General features: G+C 39.7%; 1 protein-coding gene across 2 annotated transcripts in view; it reads right to left on the bottom strand.

Moving 5' to 3' along the window:
- The window catches only part of BRAP (BRCA1 associated protein), a 33,776-nt gene that overhangs the window by 3,428 nt on the left and 6,851 nt on the right, over nt 1-23,497 (bottom strand). For both annotated transcript variants that reach the window (XM_081283404.1, XM_081283405.1), the window contains 7 exons: nt 18,942-19,055; nt 16,794-16,942; nt 13,443-13,518; nt 12,887-13,025; nt 12,416-12,525; nt 9,183-9,272; nt 2,693-2,796 (listed from right to left, as the gene is read on the bottom strand). In XM_081283404.1, the coding sequence (XP_081139530.1) occupies nt 2,693-2,796; nt 9,183-9,272; nt 12,416-12,525; nt 12,887-13,025; nt 13,443-13,518; nt 16,794-16,942; nt 18,942-19,055 (782 nt within the window). The remainder of the gene's footprint in view (nt 1-2,692; nt 2,797-9,182; nt 9,273-12,415; nt 12,526-12,886; nt 13,026-13,442; nt 13,519-16,793; nt 16,943-18,941; nt 19,056-23,497) is intronic.

The raw sequence follows: 23,497 nt of genomic DNA, 5'->3' as shown, positions 1-23,497 counted from the left end.
TTAAAAATTTACAAAAAAAAAGCACACCAACATGTTGACACTGGAGTGTAAATTGGTACAGACATTTTGGAAGTCAATTCTCTTAAAAAAAAAAAAAAAAAAAAAAAAAAAGCCGAACGCAGTGGCCCATGCCTGTAATGCCAGGGGCCCACACCAATAATCCCAGTGGCTCAGGAGGCTAAAACAGGAGAATTGCGAGTTCAAAGCCAGCCTCAGCAAAAGGGAGGCACTAAGCGACTCAGTGAGACCCTGTCTCTAAATAAAATACAAAATAGGGCTGGGGATGTGGCTCGGTGTTTGAGTGCCCCTGAGTTTAATCTCTGGTACCAAAAAACAACAACAGAAAGTTCACAGCCGAGCACAGTGGTGCATACCTCTAATCTCAGCAACCTGGGAGGCTGAGGCAGGAAGATCATTAAATTTGAGGCCAGCCTGGACTATATCTCAAAACTATATCTCCAAAAAAAGGGGGGAGGGGCGGGCTGGAGATACAGTTTAGTGGTAGAACACCAATGGATTCAGTCCCCAGTTCTGCTTAAAAAAGAAAAGTGCACATGCCCCACCTGCCTTTTAGGGGATACCAGGGATTGAACTCAGGGGTACTCGACCACTGAGTCACATCCCCAGCTCTATTTTGTATTTTATTTAGAGATAGGGTCTCACTGTGTTGCTTATCACCTCCCTTTTGCTGAGGCTGGCTTTAAACGTGCAATCCTCCTGTCTCAGCCTCCTGAGCTGCTGGGATTATAGGCATGGGCCACAACACCCAGCTGCACATGCCGTTTGACATAGCTATTAGCTATTCTACTTTCTTATCCTATAAAAAGATGAATGGAGAAAGATGCTCATTAAAACACTGTTTATATCAGTGTAAGACAGGAGACAATTTAAATGTTAATCAATAGGGAACTGGTTAAAATTATTATAGTGTATCCATACAATGTAAATCATGCAACTGTTAACAAAGATCAGAATAGATCTAAATATGCTAGTATGAAATGTTTCCAAAAAAGAATATTTCACCAAAGAGAATATCCTCAGTACTATTTTTATAGAAAAAAGATAATGTGCCAGGCACAGTGACACACCCCTATTATCCCAGTGGCTTGGGAGGCTGAGGCACAAGGATTGCAGGTTCAAAGCTGGCCTCAGCAATTTAGCAAGACTGTAAGCAATGTAGAGACCCTGTCTTGAAATAAAAAATAAACATGTCTGGGGATGTAGCTCAGTGGTAAAGTGCCCTTGGGTTCAATCTCCACTATTAAAAAAACAAATACAAACAAACAAGTTACCACTTACTAGGATCCAGGAAATGAAAAGAGCATCTAGTTTTAACTAATTCTTTTAACTCAGCTTAATTTGTTAGGATATTGAAAGTGGAAGAAAATTCAAAAATTTCTATTAATATTGCAGTGTTGTTTTTATAGGGGTTTAAAAAATTTGGCGAGAGAGTTTCTGTTTGGGGTGATGAAAAATTCTGGAAGCATAGGGATGGTAGTGGTTTTGCAACATTGAAAGTACACTTACTGCTACTGAATTTATACTTAGAAATGTTAAAATGGCACATCCTGTGTTCCATATATATTTTTCTACAACAAGATGAAACTATTAGAAAATGTTTTTTAATAGTAGAAGAAAATGGGTGAAGAGTATTAGGAAATCTTGATGCTACTATATTTGCAGTCTTTCTATTATTCTAAAATTATTCCAAAATAATGTTAAAGAAAAAAAATACTTTTTCTCCCTATGATACTAGGGATTGAATCTAGGACCTTGTGCATGCTAGGCAAGTGCTCTATCGCTGAGCTATATCCCCAGCCTCCCAAACAATCCATCTATCTATCTATCTATCTATCTATCTATCTATCTATCTATCTATCTATCATATATAAACAGACATTTGGTGTTGAGGATTGAACCCAGTGCCTTACACATGCTAGGCAAGAACAGTACCACTGAGCAACAGCCCCAAACCCCCAAACAATACTTTTTTTTTTTTTTAATATTTATTTTTTCGGTGTAGATGGACACAACACAATGCCTTTATTTTTATGTGGTGCTGAGGATCAAATTCGAGTCCAACCCGTGCTAGGCAAGTGCTCTACCGCTAAGCCACAATCCCAGGCCCAAACAATACTTTTAAAGGACCAATTATCCCCCTTAAATGTATGTTTTATCTATTTGTATGAACACAAAAAATCCATTCACTTCCAAAGTGAATATAACCTAAATCAGAAAGATAATTTTAATCAGTAACAACCATCTTCTTAAATGAGAGTGGCCACACTAGTCATTTGGCTCCTTGCTCTATTTTCAACTTCTTTGGCTAAAGCCAACGACATCTCTGGCTTAGATATAGACTCCTTCCTAACTTCCAGTTTTATCAACCATGGTTCATAGCAGCTGCAGGCCCTGAACCAAGGAAACTCCTTCCTACCAACAAAAATGGAAGCCATCTGCCACGCTGCAAGATGCAGATGGCAGGGGGCCATCCACCTCAGGTGAAACAATGCATTTTTTAGTAAATAAGGAGTCACAGTAAATTTGCTCCACTTATAGGAAAACTCTTGAAAACCTGGTGATGTACACACTTGAAAATGAAGGTGCTCCCAAAAGAATGAAGGGAATCATCTGTTGGCAGGGCATGTTACCATAAAGTGGCTAATTTGAATAACAGACCAACTATACCTACTTCCTTTCCACAGACTGCTTTTCTTTCAGGAGATCATTGAGTCTGTGCTCCAGATTATCACACTTCTCAATCGTTTCTTTAAATTTGGTCTTCATGTTGTTAATCTGAAAGAGCAATGAGAGATCATGCTAAATTGTGTGGTCCTTGGACTACTGCCACAATTTTCCCCAATTATCAGTGTATGATTTTGACAAACCAAATCTAGAAAAGGTGAGGTAATCATTTGAAAGCATATCTGGGAGCTAGGGTTGTAGCTCAGTGGTAGAGCACTTGCCTAGCATGTGAAGCACAGGGTTTGATTCTTAGCAATGCTTATAAACAAATAAAATAAAGGTCTGTCAACAACTTTAAAAAAAAGATTAAATATATCCATATGTATATATAGAAAGCATTTCTGTAACAAGAATGAAAATTGTGAGAAATTCTTTTTTTGCTTACTGTTCCTCAACACTAATGAAGAAGGGATCAGAAGTTGCTAAATGTCGTGAAACTGTTAGAAGGTGACCAGAAAGTTTCAGGCCCTAGAGCAGGAGTTGGTTCACCAGAGGGCAGAGTAGGCCTCCCATTATTAATCACTCCCCATTATTTTTCCCTCCTGTGCTTACGTTTCAAAAGTTATAATAATCCACTGGTTCTAATTGTTTGGTCTTATCTCCACCCCCGCCCCAAACTATTACTTTTCTCACATACCAGGAAGCTCTATGAAACACAAAGTCCATGTTTGAGAGGGTATTTATAAAGACAATATATGTCTAGAGAATTAAGTCATATGACATAGTCTTATTTTTAAAAGAGAATTTAAAAATTTTGGTGTATTAGATAGCAGTAATCCTAGCTAAGAGTGTACTGGAGACCAACTAGATTGGCTCAGTGTAAAGGCCAACAGACCTAGAAACTGCCTCAACTCCACTGTTGAAGGACCCTGGGAAAAGAATAGGTGGGAAGGGGAAAGGAGAGGCTGAGTGGACCATGAGGCAATAATAGGATCTGAAAGTGACTGAGATTTGAAATTTTTTTATTTATTTATTGTATATAAACAGACATTTGGTGTTGAGGATTGAACCCAGTGCCTTATACATGCTAGGCAAAAACTGTACCACTGAGCAACAGCCCCAATCCCCCCAACAATACTTTTTAAGGACCAATATCCCCCTTAAATGTGGTCAAGGCACTGGCTATGTGTTCCATAGGCAGTATCTCATTTATTGTTCACAACAAGCCAATGCCATAGATAAGGTACCTTTGACAAATACTAAGGCTCAGAGAAAGGTGAGGCAATATGCCCAAGGTCACTTAGCTTGATGGTGGTGAATCCAGTCTATGACCAAGCCTGATCCAAAGCCAAGTTCTAAAACTCTTTCTGTACACTACAGGCCAAAGTTGTACTGCAGAGAAGACATGACCTTTGTGCCATATCTGAATCCTTAGCAGACCCTGCATTATGATGCATGTGAGATTGATCATGCAGGAGAAATCAACCTTTCTTTCTTTTTTCCTTTTTTTGGTACTGGGGATTGAACCCCTCAGGGAAGTTAACCAGTGAGTCACATCCCCAACCCTTTACGTGTGTGTGTGTGTGTGTGTGTGTGTGTGTGTATATATATTTTTTTTTTTTAAGTTGTCAATGGACCTTTATTTATTTATATGTTGTGCTGAGAATTGAACCCAGTGCCTCACATGTGCTAGGCAAGTGCTCTCTCTACCACTGAGCCACAACCCCTTCTCTCCCCAACCCTTTTTATTTTTTATTTTGAGACAGGGTCCCACTAGTTAAGTAGGGACTCACTAAGTTGCAGACAGAGGCTGCCCTTGAACACTCAATCCTCCTGCCTCAGCTTCTAGAGTTAAGGGGATTACAGGCATATGCTTCTGCATATGCTCTCTTTCTAAACATTTTCATAAGCCTAGTTGGTCTCTAATAGCATTGCCCTTTTAAAAAAATAATAATTGTTTTGTAGCAATTAACTTTATAGCCAATTTCTTTAATTTAAAAGAATACGGAACAGGGCTGGGGATGTGGCTCAAGCGGTAGCGCGCTCATCTGGCATGCGTGCAGCCCAGGTTCGATCCTCAGCACCACATACAAACAAAGATGTTGTGTCTGCCGGGAACTGAAAAATAAATATTAAAAAAAAAATTCTCTCTCTCTCTCTCTAAAAATAAATAAATAAAAATAAAGACTCTCAGTTGATTGTTAAAAAAAAAAAGAATACGGAAGGGGTGGCTTGGGTGTGGCTCAGCAGTAGAGTGCTTGCCTCCCATGTGTGAGGCACTGGGTTCGATCCTCAGCACCACATAAAAGTAAATTAAAAAAAAAAATAATAAAGATACTGTGTCCATGTATAACTAAAAAATATTTTTAAAAAATAAAAATAGCTTCAGGGCTGGGGATGCGGCTCAAGTGGTAGCGCGCTCGCCTGGCATGCGTGCGGCCCGGGTTCGATCCTCAGCACCACATACAAACAAAGATGTTGTGCCCGCCGAAAACTAAAAAATAAAGATTAAAAAATTCTCTCTGTCTCTCACTCTCTCTTTAAAAAAAATAAAATAAAAAATAAAAATAAAAATAAAAATAGCTTCAAAATTGCCCTAATTTTATTTTGGTATTAATTTTCTCTTCAATGTTATTTTGAAATCAGAAACTATTACATTGTTTTCCCATTTACTCCTAAACTCACTCTTCAGTGAAGTTAGAAAGGACAAAAATTACTATCGAAAGGAATCAAACTGTATGTTTTGGTCAGAGAAAATGCTTAAGCCAAACACATTTAAATCAAGATGAAAAATGAGGTAAATCTAGCTGGCTGCAGTGGTACACACCTGTAATCCCTGTAATTCTAGTGACTTGGGGGGCTGAGGCAGAAGGATCACAAGTTCAAGGCCAGCCTCAGCAATTTAGTGAGGCCCTAATCCACTCACAATTTAGTGAGTCCCTATCTCAAGAAATAATAATAATAAATAAAAAAAATTGGGGATGAAAGTCAATGTTAAAGCACCCCAGGGTTCATTCCTCAGTGCCAAGGGGGAAAAAAAAGTTAACTCTAAAGAGGCTTTTAATGTTGCTAAAGATGGATGTTACAAAGGTTTGTTAGTGCCTTTAAACCATTTCCAAGCACTAGACCACAGTAAGAAACAGTGAATAGATATAGACATGAAACAAAAACGAGTTTCACAAAATAATGTGATATACTCTAAACACTTTATATCTACCATATTCTACGCAATAAAAATGCCAGCTGTGATCCACTATATTCATTTCAGAATCTACAACTGGAAAAATACTGATTTAAATGGAGCTAGAGATTCAAACAAAAAAGAATCATCTTTAGGGAATTTGCCTGTACTGCTCACTATTGTGTTTTTCATATGTGAGTCCTTCCTGTGAGTCCATAATGTGACCCCTTGGAAACTAAGAACCTTCAAGTGGGTATAAGCTTTATTTTCTAGACTCGGCTCACATGCTATAATAATGGCACTGCCTCAGGCACTAGGGAAGAAACAGTTCTTATTTATTTATTTATTTTTTGGTACTGAGGATTGAACCCAGGTTGCTTAACCACTGAGCTACATCCTCAGCCCTTTTTCATATTTTATAAAGGGCCTCACTGAATTACTAAGTGCCTCACTAAGTTGCTGAGGCTGGCTTTGAACTTGCAATCCTCCTGTTTCAGCCTCTCAAGCTGCTGGGATTATAGGTGTGCACCACCATGCCCAGCAAGAAACAGTACTTACGACTAAAATCCATGATGAATTTCAACCTCGATCACTCCCCTCTTGACATGGAATTTTTTTTTTTCTTTGTAGCACTGGGGATTGAATTCAGACTCTGCCACTGAGATACATTCCCAGCCATTTGTTGTTGTTTTTTGGAGATAGGGTCTCACTAAGTTGGCTAGTCTGGCCTGGAATTCCAATCCTCCTGCCTCAGCTTCCCAAGTAGCTGGGATGATAAGTGTGCACAACTACGCCTGGCAACATGAACATTTTATGAGCCTCCCAAACAAGAATCTGTCAGTGTAGCCCAGAGTCCAGGTCACTGTTCTCCCTACATTCTCTAATGCTGAGGGAGCTAATGGATAGAAGAATGGCTAAATAAAGGACAGTGGCAGGACAATAGATTTGTATTAGCCATGAACTTATGGATAAATGACATTTGTTATCAGAAAACAAAAGCATCCTTCAAGCCCTGTGTACTTTGACCTGGAGCTGCCCTGGCCTCTGTTTACCTAAAAGTAAATGTAAGCAAGTTTCAGTGCTTCCTCTCCCTGCCCCAACCTGCTTTCACTGACATGTTTTAGGAAATGAAGTCAATCCTGGAGAATCTCAAAGGGCAGAGAGATTCCTAAGCTGAGTTCTCAAAGGTCTGCATGAAAAATTTGAGGTGGTCACGCTGCTACATCCCATAGAAAACCCCATTAGTGAGGCTGCAGAAGCACTGCCAACATGCCTCCCTCTGAGTCCATAATGTGACAGACACCAAGGGCTCTGCCTCCACTCCCACACGTGCTCCAATCAAGCCCTATTCAGAATTGCAAAGTCGAGTGACCTCAAGTGCTTCTGGAAAGGCACTTGCACTGACTGGAAGGTTCTTGTAAGAATTTTGACAATAACTTTAGATCATTTTAAAGTTGGTGTTAAGCATTATTATTATTATTATTATTATTATTATTATTATTATTATTCTAAAAGAACCCTATTTCTCTCATTTATAGGCAGACCCAGAAAGTGGGGCCCATGGGCCTAGCATAACAAGAGCTTGGACCCTGGCCAGGGGTCTGCAATCCTAGCCACCGCAGACATGGGCCCCAGGCCTGGCTCTGGAGGCCCAGGTAAGGGTTGTGACTCACCAAGTCACTAAAATAATCATTAGAAATGTCAAAAAAAAGTCTTGTGGATATAGCTCAGTTGGTAAAGTGCTTGACTCACATGCACAAGGTCCTGGGTTCAATCCCAAGCACCACAAAAGAAAAAGAAAAAAGAAAAATGTCAAAGGTCTTTATTTAATACAAAGGGATACACTGAATTATAGACCCTGTCCGTAAGTCCAGAGAATGGTTCCTAGAGCCCTAATTATATAGAAACTCTCATGGTTTTTCAAATTACCTTATTTGAAACTCTCAGGATTCTTTGTACATGCTAGAAATAGAGGGAAAATCAAGCTGGGAGGGGTCTGAGTCCTCTACCCAGCTTTCCACCCAAACCACACCACTTTTCTCTTTCACATCATGAAATAACTGAATGGCATATTTTTTTAAAAAAATTAATTGCTTTTTGTTTTTTTTAAAAAAACAATTATACTTAGTGAATTTTTTTTTATTTTTTTAATATTTATTTTTTAGTTTTTCGGCAGACACAACATCTTTATTTGTTTGTGGTGCTGAGGATCAAACCCAGGCCATACGCATGCCAGGTGAGCGCACTACCGCTTGAGCCCATTAATTGCTTTTTGACATGGGATCTTTCTATGTTGCCTAGTCTGGCCTCATGTGATCCTCTTTTCTTAGTCTCCTAAGTAGCTGAGACTACAGGCTTGAGCTGAATGGCATCTTTTTTGGTTTTTCTTTTTGCAGTATTGGAGTTTGAATTCAGGGCTTCACACATGGTAGGCAAGCTCTGAGCTACAAGCCTGGTCTTTTTTTTTTTTTCTCTTTAGTTGTTGACGGACCTTTATTTATTTATTAACTTATATGTGGTGCCGAGAATCAAACCCAGTGCCTCACACATGCTAGGCAAGCGCTCTACCACTGAGCCACAACCTCAGCCCAAGCCTGGTCTTTTTTGTTTATTTTAAGATAGGTCTTGCTAAGCTGCCAATGCAGGCCTCAAATGTACACTCCTTCTGCCTCAGTCTCCCAAGTAGCTGGGTGTGTGCCAGTATGCCTGGTTTGGATGGCATCTTTATTTTGTTAAAATCTGGAAACCACTGACCCAGCCCAATATCCTGCCAGGATGACCCCTGAAACTCTTTAACATCTCTGCCCAATTTTATTTCCTTTAATTTAGAAGAGCTTAATACCATCTTGTAGCCTCAGAAGTTCAAAGCTGCTCTCAAAGTCAGCTGTTCCCAAGTTCACAAACCAACTGGCTGACTCAAATTACAAGCCCTCATATACTTACCTTATGTTTGTAACAGAATTGCATAAACTGCTTGAAAATTACAATCCTTTAAGCCCAAGGTTTCTTTCTTTCTTTTTTTTTTTTTTTTTTTTTTGTAGTTGTAGATGGACAGCATGCCTTTGTTTTGTTTCATTTTTATGTGGTGCTAAGGATTGAACCCAGTGCCTCACACATACTAGGCAAGTGCTCTGCCACTGAGCTCAGCCCCAGCACCCCCAAGGTTTCTTTTTAGAGGCAAAAGTGTTCTCTACCATTTATCAGACTCAGAAGGAAGATTCTAACGACTCCTTTTCCCCTGCCCTCTGCTTCCCACCCACCATAAGACTGCCCTGCCAGATGGCACTTCAGCAGTCACCAAACGAGACAGACTTACTTCCTCTGCTGTGTCCTTCTCTATCCGCACTATCTTGTTTTCCCAATAGATTCGCTGAGATTCCAGCTGGCTTGTTAGTAAATATGAATACTAGAAAGAGAGAGTAAACAACAAAATGTAAGTCATTGCTGTCAGTCTCTGAAATCCAATTAAAACCTGACTTTAAATGATCAATAGAATAAAAGTAACCATCAGAATGTAGTGGTTTTGGTTTGTTTTTGAGGTGCTGATAATTGAAGCCAGGGCCTTGCACATACTAGGTAAGTGCTCTACCACTAAATCTCAGCCCCAGCAACTTAAAAAAAAAAAAAATTAGTTATACATGGATACTGTGGTGGTGCTGAGGATCGAACCCAGGGTCTCATATGTGTGAGGTGAGCACTCTATCACTGAGCCACAACCCTAGCCCCCCAGCAAGTTTTTTTTTTTTTTCTTTTGGTATAGGGATTGAACCTGGGGCACTTTAACATGGAGCCATATGCCACATTCCCAGCCCCTTTAATTTTAAGTTTCGAGCAGAGTCTCACTAAGTTACTGAGTCTGGCCTTGAACTTGTGATTCTCCTGCCAGTCTCTCAAGTAGCTGGGATTACAGGCACATGCCACCATGCCCAGCTTTGTTGTTTGTTTGAGAAAGGTCTCGCTTTGCCACCCAAGCTGTTATCAAACTCATGGCTCAGAGCTCAAGGGATCCTCCCACCTTGGTCTCCCAAGTAGCTGGGGTTACTAGCATATACCACTGTGGCAGGCTCATAAAATGTATATTACTTTTAGTTTCTACTCTTTCCAACAGGTACTGTGCCAGGAGTCACAGAGATGACAATTATACTTTGTTTTCCTGGAACTTGTAACCCAGTTGGGAGAAATGTACATTATAGAAACTTATTCTGGTCCAGCTGACTTTAAGAAGAATCACAATGGGTTTAAATCTACGTACAACTCAGGGATAGGAGTACAGCTCAGTGGCAGAGCATATGCTTAGCATGCATGAGGCTGGGGTTCCATCTCCCATACCACATACACACACACATAAAAATCTATATATAACTCAAAGCAAACCATCCATTAATCAGCCCTTTGGTTAACTGCCTCCACTTGGCTTTCTCAGTGCATGCCTAGCATTAATAGCTCTTATGACACTAAGTTTAGTCCCCGGTTTACCTGCCTGCTGCCGGACTAGACTATGGACTCTCTCAAAGTAAGAACTATATCTTTTTCTCTAACTCCAGAACCTGGTGTGTGCTGGATGTCAAGAAACATTTGCTACATGATGGCATGAATAAATGAACAGTGCTGTGTAACTACAGGGAAGGGACAGATAGTGTATGACAGTAGCATTTGGTAGGACTTCTGAGAGAAACCAAGATTTTGAGAGGGCTCTTGACAGAAAGGAGACAAATAAACAGAGATCTGATTGCAGAGACCTGCTGGGCCAAGAGAGTGCTGTGGCTGATCAGAGTCTCTTCAGCAATAAAGAAGTGACACCCAGGAGGCTGGAGTACAGAATACAGAGAGACAGAGCCTGTGGAAGCTTGTGGGTATCATGTTGAGAAATATGGGCAAAGGGGACTCTAAGGCCAAGGACTGGCAAAATCAAATCTCCATTTTGGAATACTACTCTAGAATCAGAATGGATCTAAACATGATTGTAGGCTAGAGAGAAAGGACAATTAAAGAACACCTGTGCCACTAGAATATATGCTCTGTGAAGGCAGGGAGTTGGTTCAGTGCTGCAGTCACAGCATGGGACATAGTGGCTCCAAGGTGGTAGCCTTTGATAAAACAATCTTCCTTTCTTCTCTCTCTTTTTTTTTTTTTTGAATTTTTATTTTTTGTGGGGCTAGAGATGGAATCCAGGGCCTCAAGTGTGCAAGGCAAATGTTCTACCACTCAGCTACACCTCCCACCCAATAAATATTTCCTGAGTAAACAAAATGTGTGTAACATAGTTAACGTGGAAGAGCCATTCTAAAAACTTAAAGGGGATTTGATCTTTTCTCTATCAGTGTAGTAATTTATTGATAGCAATATTGTTCTTATTTTGGGCCATTTTGCTGAAACCATCAGATCTTTAAAGATCTATAGATAAGTGAGTTTTCAAATGTCCATTTCCTCTGAAGGTTAAGGTATTTGTTTTGTTATTTGTTTCTGGGGGCGGGCTGGGGTTGTAGCTCAGTGGTAGGTAGAGTGCTTGCCTAGCATATGTGAGGCTAGGTAAACTGAGTTTGTTCCTCAGCATCGCATAAAAAAAATAAAGATACTGTGTCCATCTACGACTAAAAAAAAAAAAATTAAAAATGGAGGGGGGGGGGCTGGGGTTGTGGCTCAGAGAGCACTTGCCTAGCACGCATGAGCCTCTAGGTTTGATCCTCAGCACCACAAAAAAATAAAATAAAGATATTGTGTCTACCTACAACTAAAAAATAAATATCCATTAAAAAACTATGGAGAAAAACTAGATCGTACTGATTTTGTTATTTCATGTATACGAATACTCAGAAAATGGCTTTAAGCATATCAGCCTCTAATTCATAAAATATATACTTTGAGTCAACATTTAAACATCCAAGCCTCTAAAGCATAAAACCCCAGTCCAATGTGTACAAAAACACTTCTGGGGATGGAAAGATACCAATGGGTTATCCTCATTCTGATCAAGTCTGTTCAGTTTTCAGCTGCTACTGTGATGCCAAAGGAACATTCTAATTTTCAGTTTATTGCAGCTACAAAAGATAACCAAGATTGTTTAAATTAACTAACCTGAACTGGAGACAACTAGGAATGTCACTTGAAAATAATAGGCACAGTGAAGCTTAAACTTTCAATAAGAAAAACAGATGTGCAGAGCACAGTGTTGCCTGCAATTGTGGAGGCTGAGGCAGGAGGATCACATGTTCAAAGCCAGCCTCAGTAACGTGGCAAGGCCCTAGGTAACGTAGCGAGACCCTGTCTCAAAATAATTTCTTTCTTTCTTTTTTTTTTTTTTTTAAAGGGCTGGGATGTAGCTCAGTGGTTAAGCATCATTGGGTTCAATCCCTGCTACTCAAAACAAAAACAAAAACAAAAACAGATGGTATAAAAATATTTTAACCCTTCATAGCAATGATAGAAGTTAAAAAAAAAAGTTTACATGCAAAATAAACAGCAAAAATTAAAAAGTCAAACAACCCTTCCAGTTGAAATAGTAAGAAGCAGTAGGAATAGGTACTAAGTGGTAGCTGATAGGCATCTTACCTCTAACTGTAAGGCATCTATTTTCTCCTCCTGGCAAGTGTCACCCTCACATTCATACTGTACTATTTTTCCATCTGTTTTACTTGCAACCAGTCGATGGACATAATTATCTAAAGAAAAGAAATTAGTCAACCAATGTGGGTTCCTTCAAAATGAAAAAGGCCTCCGTATACTTTTAACTGAAAATTTTTGTTTTTAAAAGTCTATGTGAAATGTCTTGCAATATTTTAAAAAAACTGGATTAAATCATTTGAATTTTAAAAAAAGGGCAAAAGTGGAAGTAGAAACTCCCCTTATAATGTGCAACTGAGGTCACTCCTGGGAAATGGAGCCCACAGGGCATCATGAAGAGTTTTAACAACGGCTGACAGGAAGATGATGCTTCAAGCTGTGAGAGAAAGTGGAGAGATTCTGAAGGAAAACGTCTCCTTAGAGAATAGATCCAAATTAGAAAATCAGAGTGGTGCTCACCTCCAGCATAGTCCCAGACTCGATGGTTAGTAAGCTGCATGGCATATGTGTGCTGTGTCTCTTCAAAGTGCTTATAAGCATGTCGACTAACATATCGCCCACATCCTATGTGCCCGCAAATTAAACAAATCCACAAATTCTGCCAAGGAAGAAGTAATATCTTAGTTAAATAAAAATACATGAATTAGCCCATTTGGGATGGGAAGGGGCTGATATAGAATGAGACTTAGAGTTATTCCTACAGGAATTTTGGATAAATATGTTTAAAAATGCAACAATCCAGAATGCTTTTATGGGTCAATCATTTTCTCTGATTTCTATGGAATTTTATGTAAACAGCAAAATAAAATTCACAATTTGTCAATAAATGGCCAAGTCTTTAAAAAAAAAAACCCACAATAATAGCATGAAGTATTTTTGCGTAGAAGTCATGTATTTGAGACTCATTTTAATTTTTTGTGTGTGTGTCAAAAAGACTTTAAGCCACACTGGGTAGAAGAAAATTCCAGGCAAATAAAGCTGTATTCATCATTCTTTTCCATAATCCATTACTTACTTCCTGAACACCACACTCAAAACACTTATTTTCTTCTACTGGTTCTGGTGTTTGACAGTACCGGCAAACAGGACACCTATCCAGGATGCAGAAAGATAATGGTACAGATTAGACACAAAAGATGGCAGTAACAGAAGTCAAGAACTGGATTGTGTCTTACTCACTGAGATGCTAAATTATCACTTTCCTGTTATTATTTTTATTATTTGTACATTTATATATGACTTTATAAAAATATTTACTTTTTTAGTTTTAGGTGGATACAATATCTTTATTTTATTTTTTTTTGTGGTGCTAAGGACCGAACCTAGTGCCTCACAGATGCTAGGTGAGGACTCTACCACTTGAGACACAACCCCAGCCCCTATATATGACTTTTTTAAAAGTATTTTTTTAGTGTAGACAGACATAATATCTTTATTTACTTATATATTATGTGGTGCTAAGGATTGAACGCAGTGCCTCACATGTGTGAGGCAAGTGCTCTGCCACTGAGCTACAGCCACAGCCCCTGTATATGACTTTATTATTCTTTAATTTTTTTTTTTTTTTTTTTTGTAATTGTAGGTAGACAGCATGTCTTTATTTTTTGGGTGGGGTGGGGTGCTGGGGATCAAGGCCTTATGCTGTGAGGCAAGCACTTTACTAAATGAGCTATATCCCCAGCCCTTACATGTCTTTATTTTATGTGCTTCTCTTTGTATGTGATGCTGAGGACCAAACCCAGAGCCTTACACATGCTAGGCAAGTGCTCTGCCACCGAGCCCCAGCCCCATGATATTATTTACAAGTCCTTTTTTTTTTTAATACACTTTTTTTAGTTGTCAATGGATCTTTATTTTACTTATATGCAGGCTGAAATTGAACCCAGTACCTCCCACATGCTAGGCAAGTGCTCTATCACTGAGCCACAACCCTAGCCTTAACAAATCCTTGTCATCTTATGACACTTAACTCACCAAATCTTCAAGACCACAAGGTCAATATTATTATTATCATCAATGTTTCACAGACAAGTAAGCTGAAATTTAGAGAGGTTGAGTAACTTGCCCCAAAACTATAAATAATGAAGAAGCAGAAAAACAAACCCCAAAGACATCACTTAAAAATAGCCATTTTGAGCTATTCTCAATCAAAATGAAATTATATAAAATTTTGATAAAGCAGAGGAAGAGGGAGAAATTTTGATCTGCCTCATAGCCTTTTCTTTCTTTTTTTTTTTAAAGAGAGAGTGAGAGAGGAGAGAGAGTGAGAGAGAGAGAATTTTTAATATTTATTTTTTTTAGTTCTTGGCGGACACAACATCTTTGTTGGTATGTGGTGCTGAGGATCGAACCCGGGCCGCACGCATGCCAGGCGAGAGCGCTACAGCTTGAGCCACATCCCCAGCCCCTCATAGCCTTTTCTTTTTTCTTCTTCTTCTTTTTTTTTTTTTGGTACTGAGGACTGATCCAGGGGCACTAACCGCTGAGCAACACCCCAGCCCTTTTAAAGTTTTATTTTGAGACAAGGTTTCACTAAGTTGCTGAGGCTGGCTTTGAACTTGTGTTCCTCCTACCTCAACTTCCCAAGTCTCTGGGATCACAGGCAAAAAAAACCCCTGCTATACCACCTGGCTGGCCTGTTTTTAATATTTTTAAAAATATTATATATATATACACATACACACATATATACATACACACACACATATATTTTTTAATGAGATAATGAGATCTTTGAGGAGTCTCTCCCAGACACAACAACCTTCCCTCCATAACTACCCACCCCCCCCCGGAATCCTTGTCCAGGTTCTGGTCAGAGAACTAGTTCTGACCCTGCTTCTTACAAGCAGTCCATACCACCAGTCAGGGTACCATCTCTACCCTCAATCTTCACTTTGAATTAGGTGCACTTATATAATGTATGACTGAGGCCTCTCCTAGGAAATGGAGCCCTCAGGGCACTTATATACATGTGGAAGCCCCCTACACTGTGTTTCCTGGGCAAGGACCTGCATTTGGCTCCTTCCCATCAGCACCCAGCACTGTACTAAGTATATACCAAGGCTCAAATAAAACTTATTCACAGGCTAGGTTTTGGTTCCATGGTAGAGTGTTCACCTAGCATGCATGAGGCACTGGTTCAATCCTCAGCACCACATAAAAATAAAGATATCGTGTCCTTCTAAAACTAAAAAATAAATATTAAAAAAAATCATTCACTAAATGAGCTGCATGCTTTTGAAAGCAGGTACCTGCCTCACACCTCGCAAGGCAGACACAGCAGAGAACAAGCCAAGTGAGGTCCTTGCTCTGGGAAGCTGGCACTCTCCTTCTAACCCCGAGGCCACTTGTGGGTGAACAGGGATTCCTGTGGACTTTCATCCCTCCTAACTTCTGGACCTTGGGAGTGTGATCTTTCCCTTCCCATGCATACCCCCCCACCCCCACTGTGTTTTCTTGCTCCTGCTTGTCACCTGGTTAACTCCTACCTATTGTGAGAGTGCCTCCAATCATAATGCTGAACATTGCACCTTTGTAACAGCTATTAAGGCTGTGATTTCACACTTAATTGTGTGATTACTTGATTTTTTTATTTTTCCCCTCTGAACTGGGAAACCCATGAGGCCAGAAGCTGATATAAAGCTTCTAGCTAAGTCCTACAGTGCAGACTGCAAAGGGAACAACCACCCTCCATTTAATAACAGGCGGGAGAAAAGGTCCAGGTGCCAACTCAGTTCTTTGAAGCATGTTACCTACAATTTAGGCCTCCTGTGCCTGGGGAATTAGGATACATAGGTGTGTGCCTATAAATGTTGACTGCTATTCTGACTAGCTATCAAGCTATTAATAGCACCATAAAGCTAAATATAAGGTTGTTATACTCTGGTTGATAAAAAAGTGAAATAGTAGATATCAAACACAGGCCATAGAAGAGATTGCAGACCTAGATTCATTTTTCCCCCCAGTGCTAGGGATAAATCCCAGGGTCTTTGGCATGCTAGGCAAGTATTCTGCCACTGAGCCACACCCCCAGCCCGTGACAGGTTTCACCTTAACAAAAGAGTCTCAAAGCCAAACTCTGCATTCCTTCCTACCCCCATTCCATCTCTCAGAAGGAATGAAGAGCTCATGTTGCTCTGGGAAACCGCACAAGGATTCAGAATCAGTATCCTCACTAAGAAGGACTTCCTCAAGAATGTGGATTCCTAGTGAACAGAGGAAAGAAGGTGAAAATTGGTAGTCTCTTATGGTGAAAGTTTGGTAGAGTCAAACACTTGTAGTGGTTCATTCTTGGTGGTGCTATTTTTAATTTTGGGGAAGGATCATAATGGACTCTGATACAGCAGGGGACAGCCCTCGCACTCACGTTGTGTCGTCCCAGCGCTGCAGACATTGGCTGTGGAAGCTGTGGTTGCATAAGGTGGTGAGGATGCCATTCACAGACTCGTCCATACGTTCCAGACACACCGTGCACTTGGGGAGCTCAGTCAGGTCCATCACAGGGAGGCTGGCACCCTGCAGGAAAACATCCCACTCTGTCCTTCAGCCATCATTCCATGACTTTTTTTTTTTTTTTTTTTGTGTGTGTGTGTGGTACTAGGGATTAACCCAGAGGTGCTTAACCACTGAGCCACATCCCCAGCCCCTCTCTTTATTTTTTTGAAACAGGATTTCACTAAGTTGCTTAGGGCCTTGCTAAGTTGCTGGGGCTGGCTTTGAACCTGTGATCCTCCTGTCTCAGTTTCCCAAGTCACTGAGATTAAAGGTATGTGCCACCACACTCAGCTATGTTTTCTAAAACAGTTTTCCTGGGCTGGAGTTGTAGCTCAGTGCAGAGCACTTGTCTCGCATGTGTTTTCAAAAATGTTTTCAACATTATTGTTCTGTGCAAATAATTTAAAGTGGTAAAATTTTCACTCACTTATTCATTCAACAAACACTAGTGGAATACGGTTTACATTCTCAGTACTGTGCTGGGTACTTGGAACAGTGGTGAAGACAGCAGACATGAATCCCTGCCCTCATGGAGCTGGCTTTCCAGGAAGGGAGACTGCTGCCAAAACCTTAACACATGGAACCAGATTCCTAGCTCAAGCTCCAAAAGTCTATGACCAAAATACCCAAAGAGATAAAAGCAGAATAGCAATGGATCTGAAGACTTTTCCAGCGTAAATTATAACTTAACACTTTCTACTTAGTGATGATAGTATCAATAGCACTGACTTAATTTATTTATGCATTTAACACATACTTCTTGAGTCCTTGCTATATGTGCCAGACATTGTTCAAGGTGTGGAACACTGGTAACCAAAACCAAATCCGGTAGGTCCCCCAAAACAGCCATTTCTTGTCCTTGTAGATTTTAGAACAGACAAAGATTTTAAAAAGTACAGGGAGCTTAGCGGGGGCATGACCACAAGGCTGGACTCAGGCCCTCCCAGCCAGAACATGAGCAGCAATTATCGAGACCAGGGTGGGAGGCATACATACGCATGAGGACAAATAGAAAAAGCACATTCATTTACAGTCTCTGAAGAACAGATGCTTACAGGGACTCTCTGAAGGTAGTCATGTTCAGTTATGGAAAAGAATCTTAAAAAGCAGGCCTTGTGCAGCACTTGACCCAAGGGAAGCCCAATTTTATCACTCATTAAATTTTATTTCTCCTAATCTAACGATAGAACAATCTACCCAGAAGTTATTTCCATCGATCTGATTTCAGGTAAAAACACTTTAAGGTTTACTTTATTTGTTTTGGGGTACTGGGGGGTTGAACTCAGGGATACTCAACCTCTGAGCCACATCCCCAGCCCTATATTATATTTTTTGTATTTTATTTAGAGACAAGGGTCTCACTGAGCTGCTTAGTGCCCTCACTTTTGCTGAGGCTGGCTTTGAACTCATGATCCTCCTGCCTCGGCTTCCTGAAGCACTGAGATTATAGGCATGCACCACTGTATCTGGCAAGAATTACTTTAAAAGAAAGAAAAATCTTTAAAACATCAGAGCTAAATTTGCTGTTTTATAAAATGATTTGAGGGAACACATATTGCAGGACAGGTTCCCATAGAAAATGACAGATCAGAGCAATTATAAATTGCTATAGAAACAGAATAAGAATTAGGAAAGGGATTAAAGTTAATACTTCAAACAAACAAAATGTTTCTTTTTGACTCTAGGAAATGTGAACCTCCTGCCTTAGCCTCCCAAGCTGCTGGGATTATAGGCATGTGCCACTGCACCTGGCATAAATTCTCTATCTTAAAGGGGCTTTTACTATATTCATATGGTTGAGCAACCATCACCACTATCTAAATTTAGAACATTTCCATCACCCCAAAAAGAACCCCTTACCTGTTGGCAGTCGCTTCCCATTCTTTCCCCCAGGCCCTGGTGACCACTTATCTATCTTCTGTCTGTGTGGTTTGGATTGCTCTGGACATTTCCACAGACTGCTTAACTTCTGATTTCATACCAATCTGCTATATTAAAGATAACAAGTATTCAAACTTACATCTTCAGATTTCAGCACTTCAGCCCTTTCCACATAGACCAGTTGGCAAACATCATCTTCGATTGAGTTGAACTGACGACCATTGCATGCCATATAAAAACTATCTGCATCAGCCTATGTGCACCAATGGGAATAAGGAAAAAAATTAAGATAAATATACTGAAAGTTGATTTATATTCAAAATGCATGGCTTCAATCATACTCATCAACTTTTTTTCTCCCTGTTTTCTTTTGGTACTGGGAATTGAACCCAGGGATGTTCACCAGTGAGCTACATCCTTAGCCTTTTTTATTTTTGGGGACAGGGTATTGCTAATTTGCTAAGTCTGGTTTTAACTTGCCATCCTCCTGCCTTAGCCTCCTGAGCAGCTGTAATTACAGGTGTACACCATTGCACCCACTCCTAATTAGGTTCTTAGGAGCTACTTAGGAGAGAAAAGCAACCACTAGAAATAGCATCTACTGGAGCAGGCTGGTAAGCCAGACAAACTCTGCAGATCAATATCCTACAATCTGACAGTGTTTCCTGGGCTACATAAGAGTTTGTACTTGAACTGGAAGAAGGTACTAAAGCACAATAAGCTGACAGCTAGAACAATTTTAATATTCAACCAGCAACAGTCAACATTTCCCTTCATAGTTTTGTCACATACACCAGCTGAGATAAAACATTTCTGCAAAGATTGGAATGAAATCATAAGTGATGATTGTTTTGGAAGGACTTTTATTTCTTTCTTCTTCTTTTTTTAATCTTTATTTTATTTATTTATTTTTATGTGGTGCTGAGGATCAAACCCAGGGACTCACACGTGCTAGGCGAGTGCTCTGCCACTGAACCACAATCCCAGCCCCTCTTTTATTTCTTAAAGTCAGTATTCATGTTAAATAATGAAGGATTATTACAGGATGAAAATAATCCTCTTCTTCAATAAAACAAATACTACATCAGAGTTGGATAAGGATCCATCAGGAGTGTCCAATACCAGAGGCCAAACTCTTGGTGAAGTTCAAGAGATCCAAGAAGAACCAATCATAGGGTTCTGAATCCCACAGCCACTGTAGACTTCTCCAATGACTTTTAATTTCACTCTGATGATGTAATTCAATTGTGGAGTTTTGATTATTTATGCTTTCTTAATATGCTTTGTTTATGCTTTCTCAACACACTCTACTGAGCCAAGCAGCTGAAGAAGGATGACCAATTCTGAATGCAGTAGTTTTATTGAGGTGGGAAGAGAGCTCTCCTGATGGAAACTTCAAAATGTGTAAATCCAGTTGTTGGAAAATAAATCTCCTTAATCCTAAGCAGCAAACCAACAGTCGCTTCCCTTCCTCTTTGGGAAAAAACAGCCTTTTTGTGAAACATTACTGGGTAAGTAAGTAGCACAGGGAACTCAGGCTCAGCTCATGTCTTCACGGCCTCCAGCACCATCAAGAGCTGGTTGCAGTTGCTGAGGAAAAGACCCCATCAGATCTGGAGCTCTGTAAATGCTCACCAAGCTATGAGGCCTCCTCAGTGGAAGGGCAGAGGCATGTGGAAAAAACCATTTAACACCAAGTACTCCTTTATTAGAGGAGCTGATAATATACCAAAGAAACATCCTTTTTTTGGAAATGATAACATCTATAATAGCCAAGATTTCTAATTTGAACACACTAGTGTCTTCTTTAAAATTTCAGTATTAGGGCCAGGTGTGGGAGTGCACACCTGTAATCCTGCAACTGGGGGTGCTGAGGTAGGAGGATCACAACTTTGAGACTATCCTCAATAATATAGAGACCCTGTCTGAAAATAAAAAATACAAAGGGCTGGAGATATAGCTTCGTGGTAGAGTGGCCCTGGGTTCAATCCCTAGTACTATCAACAAAACAAAACAAAACTTCATTCTTAGGGATGGGGATTTAGATCAATGGGTGAGGCAATGGGTTCAATCCTCAGTATTGCAAAAGAAAAAAACTTCAGTATTAGAAATATAGCTTTGTTCAAATATTTACTGAACACCTACTGTGTGCCAGGCTCTGTTATGCACTGGAAAGAGAATATGAAACAAAGTACACGTGGTTTCTATTTCAACCCATTATCAAAATGCACAAAGGCTCACTGGAGAACACAGAAGAAACAACTCTTTTAATTAAATTAAAATGTTTGCACTGCAGAGAATCAAAAATTTAAAGGAACCCAGCTTTTGTTTTTTTTCTAGTCTCTCTTTTTTATTTATTGGTCTCTTGAGAATAAACTCAGAAAAAGACAAATCCATTATGATTAGGTTCCTTTACTGTCACAGTGATCAGTTACAGTGTTGAGAATACATGTTTCTTCTAAAAGGAATAGCTACCTAGGCTGTGTTAACTAAGCATGCCAGTGAAAATGAGCCAATACACTATAGAGAGGTTATCTGTCCTTTCCTTATCATCAAGAACAATAAAATTGAACTCCTTCCTGATTTTTATGTCCTAATGAATTAAAAATTATCAGTCTGTCATGGTAGCACATGCCTATAATCCCAATTACTCAGGAGGCTGAGGCAGGAGTATTGCAAATTTGAGGCCAGCCTGGACAACTTAGCAAGACCCTGTCTCAAATATAAAAGGATGTAAGCCGAATGCAGTGGCACACGCTTATAATAATAGTAGCTCGGGAGGCTGAAGCAGGAGAACTGTAAGTTCAAAGCCAGCCCCAGCAAAAACGAGGCACTAAGCAACTCAGTAAGCTCCTGTCTCTAAATAAAAAAATACAAAATAGAGATGTGCCTCAGTGGTCAAGTGCCCCTGAGTTCAACCCCCAGTACAATACCCTAAAAAAAAAAAAAAAAAAAGGACGTAGCTCAGTGGTAGAGCACCCCTAGGTTCAACTGTTCAATTCCTTTCCTTGTGTCACCAAAAATAAAAAAAGGAAAGAAAGAGGTTACAGGGCTGGGATTGTGGCTTAGCAGTAGAGCCCTTGCCTAGCATGTGTGAGGTCCTGGGTTTGATCCTCAGCACCACATAAAAATAAATAAATAAAAACAAAGGAATTGTGTGTAACTAAAAGAAATAAATATTAAAAAAGAAAGAGGTTACAAAAGATACAGGGAAGGCTTATGAGTTCTTATTAAAAATTAATTACCTGGTGAGAAAAAGAATGGAATAAGAATGTAGAGGGTGCCCAAGCTATGGAGTCAGGGTGCTTGGGTTTGAATCCTAACTCTGACACTATGTGTCCAACTTTGGGAAGTGACTTAGGGGTGCCTGCTTCCTCAACTACAAAATTTGAAAGTACCAACACCTCATGGCATTGCTGAGAGGATTTGAGATAATGCATGAAAAGCACTTAAAAGAGTCTGTTATCTAGTACATGCTCAACAGTTGGTGGCTAATGAATCTATTATTAGATTCTCCAGTATTAATTTAACAACTTGAAGTCTTATAGCAAGATGGTGTTATTAGGTCTTAGAAAGTTCTTGATAATTTTGATTTCTTTCTTTCTTTGTTTTGATAGGATGGGTCTTGATAGATGACAGGGTTCAGACCCAAGATGAGATAAACAGTAAATAGTACAACTATGATACCAAGGTAAAGGGCTCTAAGAATAAGGAGCAGTAAGCTGTTTCGCACACTTAGAAAATATTGGTTAACTGAGCAATCTGCATTTGGTCAAAAGATAGAAGAAGTGGGGCTGGTGGGTAGCAGTGGTAGAGTACTTGCCTTGCATGTGCATGGCTCTGGGCTTAGACCCCAGTATTGCAAAGAAAAAAAGAAGAAAAAAAAAAGACAGAAGTGGAAAGGATAGTGCAGATGTATAAAGAAAATCTACAAACAATAATAGAAAATATCCGAAATATTATCTGCACATTAAATGGATGGCAGGAAATTTGTAGGTTTACTAAATAAATGTTAGTGTAGTTTACTTAAATGTAGGTTAGTGTTATAGATTTATTAGACTCCCTGAAAAGCCTAAACATTTTTTCCCTATGTACATTTGTAACTCTTTGTATAACTTGCTGATTACCTTTGGAGAAACATAACTGAAATAACTAAAATATTGTTATTATACAAAGGCTTGTGAGCCGGGTGTAGTGGCACACGTCCATAATCTTAACATCTTGGGAGGCCAAGAAAGGAGGATCATAGTGGAGGCCAGCATCAGCAATTTAGCGAGGCCCTACACAAAGTAGTGAGACCCTACCTCAAACTAAAAAAATTAAAAGGGCTGGGGATGTGCCTCAGAAGTAAAGCAGCCCTGGGTTCAGTCCCTAAAAAAAAAAAAAAAAGTCAGACCTGTATGTAAATAGTGACTGTCTCTATTCCCCACACCTTCATATTCTCCTACTAGAAGAGGAATTTGTCCTAGTGATTCAAAGTGAATCCATCCCTACTCAGTCATTTATTTTTATCTGTGTAATCCTGGGCAAATGACTAATCTCTCTCTGAAGTTGGCTGCTTCATCTGTGAAACAAAGAACAGGATCACTCTACCTTGAAGGGTTACAGTGAAGATTAAATGAGATGATACTCTGCTGAGCACTGAGCACAGTGAACAATACAAAACAAAAGCTGCTGTTTTCTATTATGACCATT

This window comes from Spermophilus citellus, assembly GCF_964194105.1.
Source record: "Spermophilus citellus genome assembly, chromosome: 3".
Classification (NCBI taxonomy): Eukaryota; Metazoa; Chordata; class Mammalia; order Rodentia; family Sciuridae; genus Spermophilus; species Spermophilus citellus.
The sequence above is the reverse complement of the archived record's forward strand: the minus strand, read 5'-3'. Positions and strand labels throughout refer to the sequence as shown.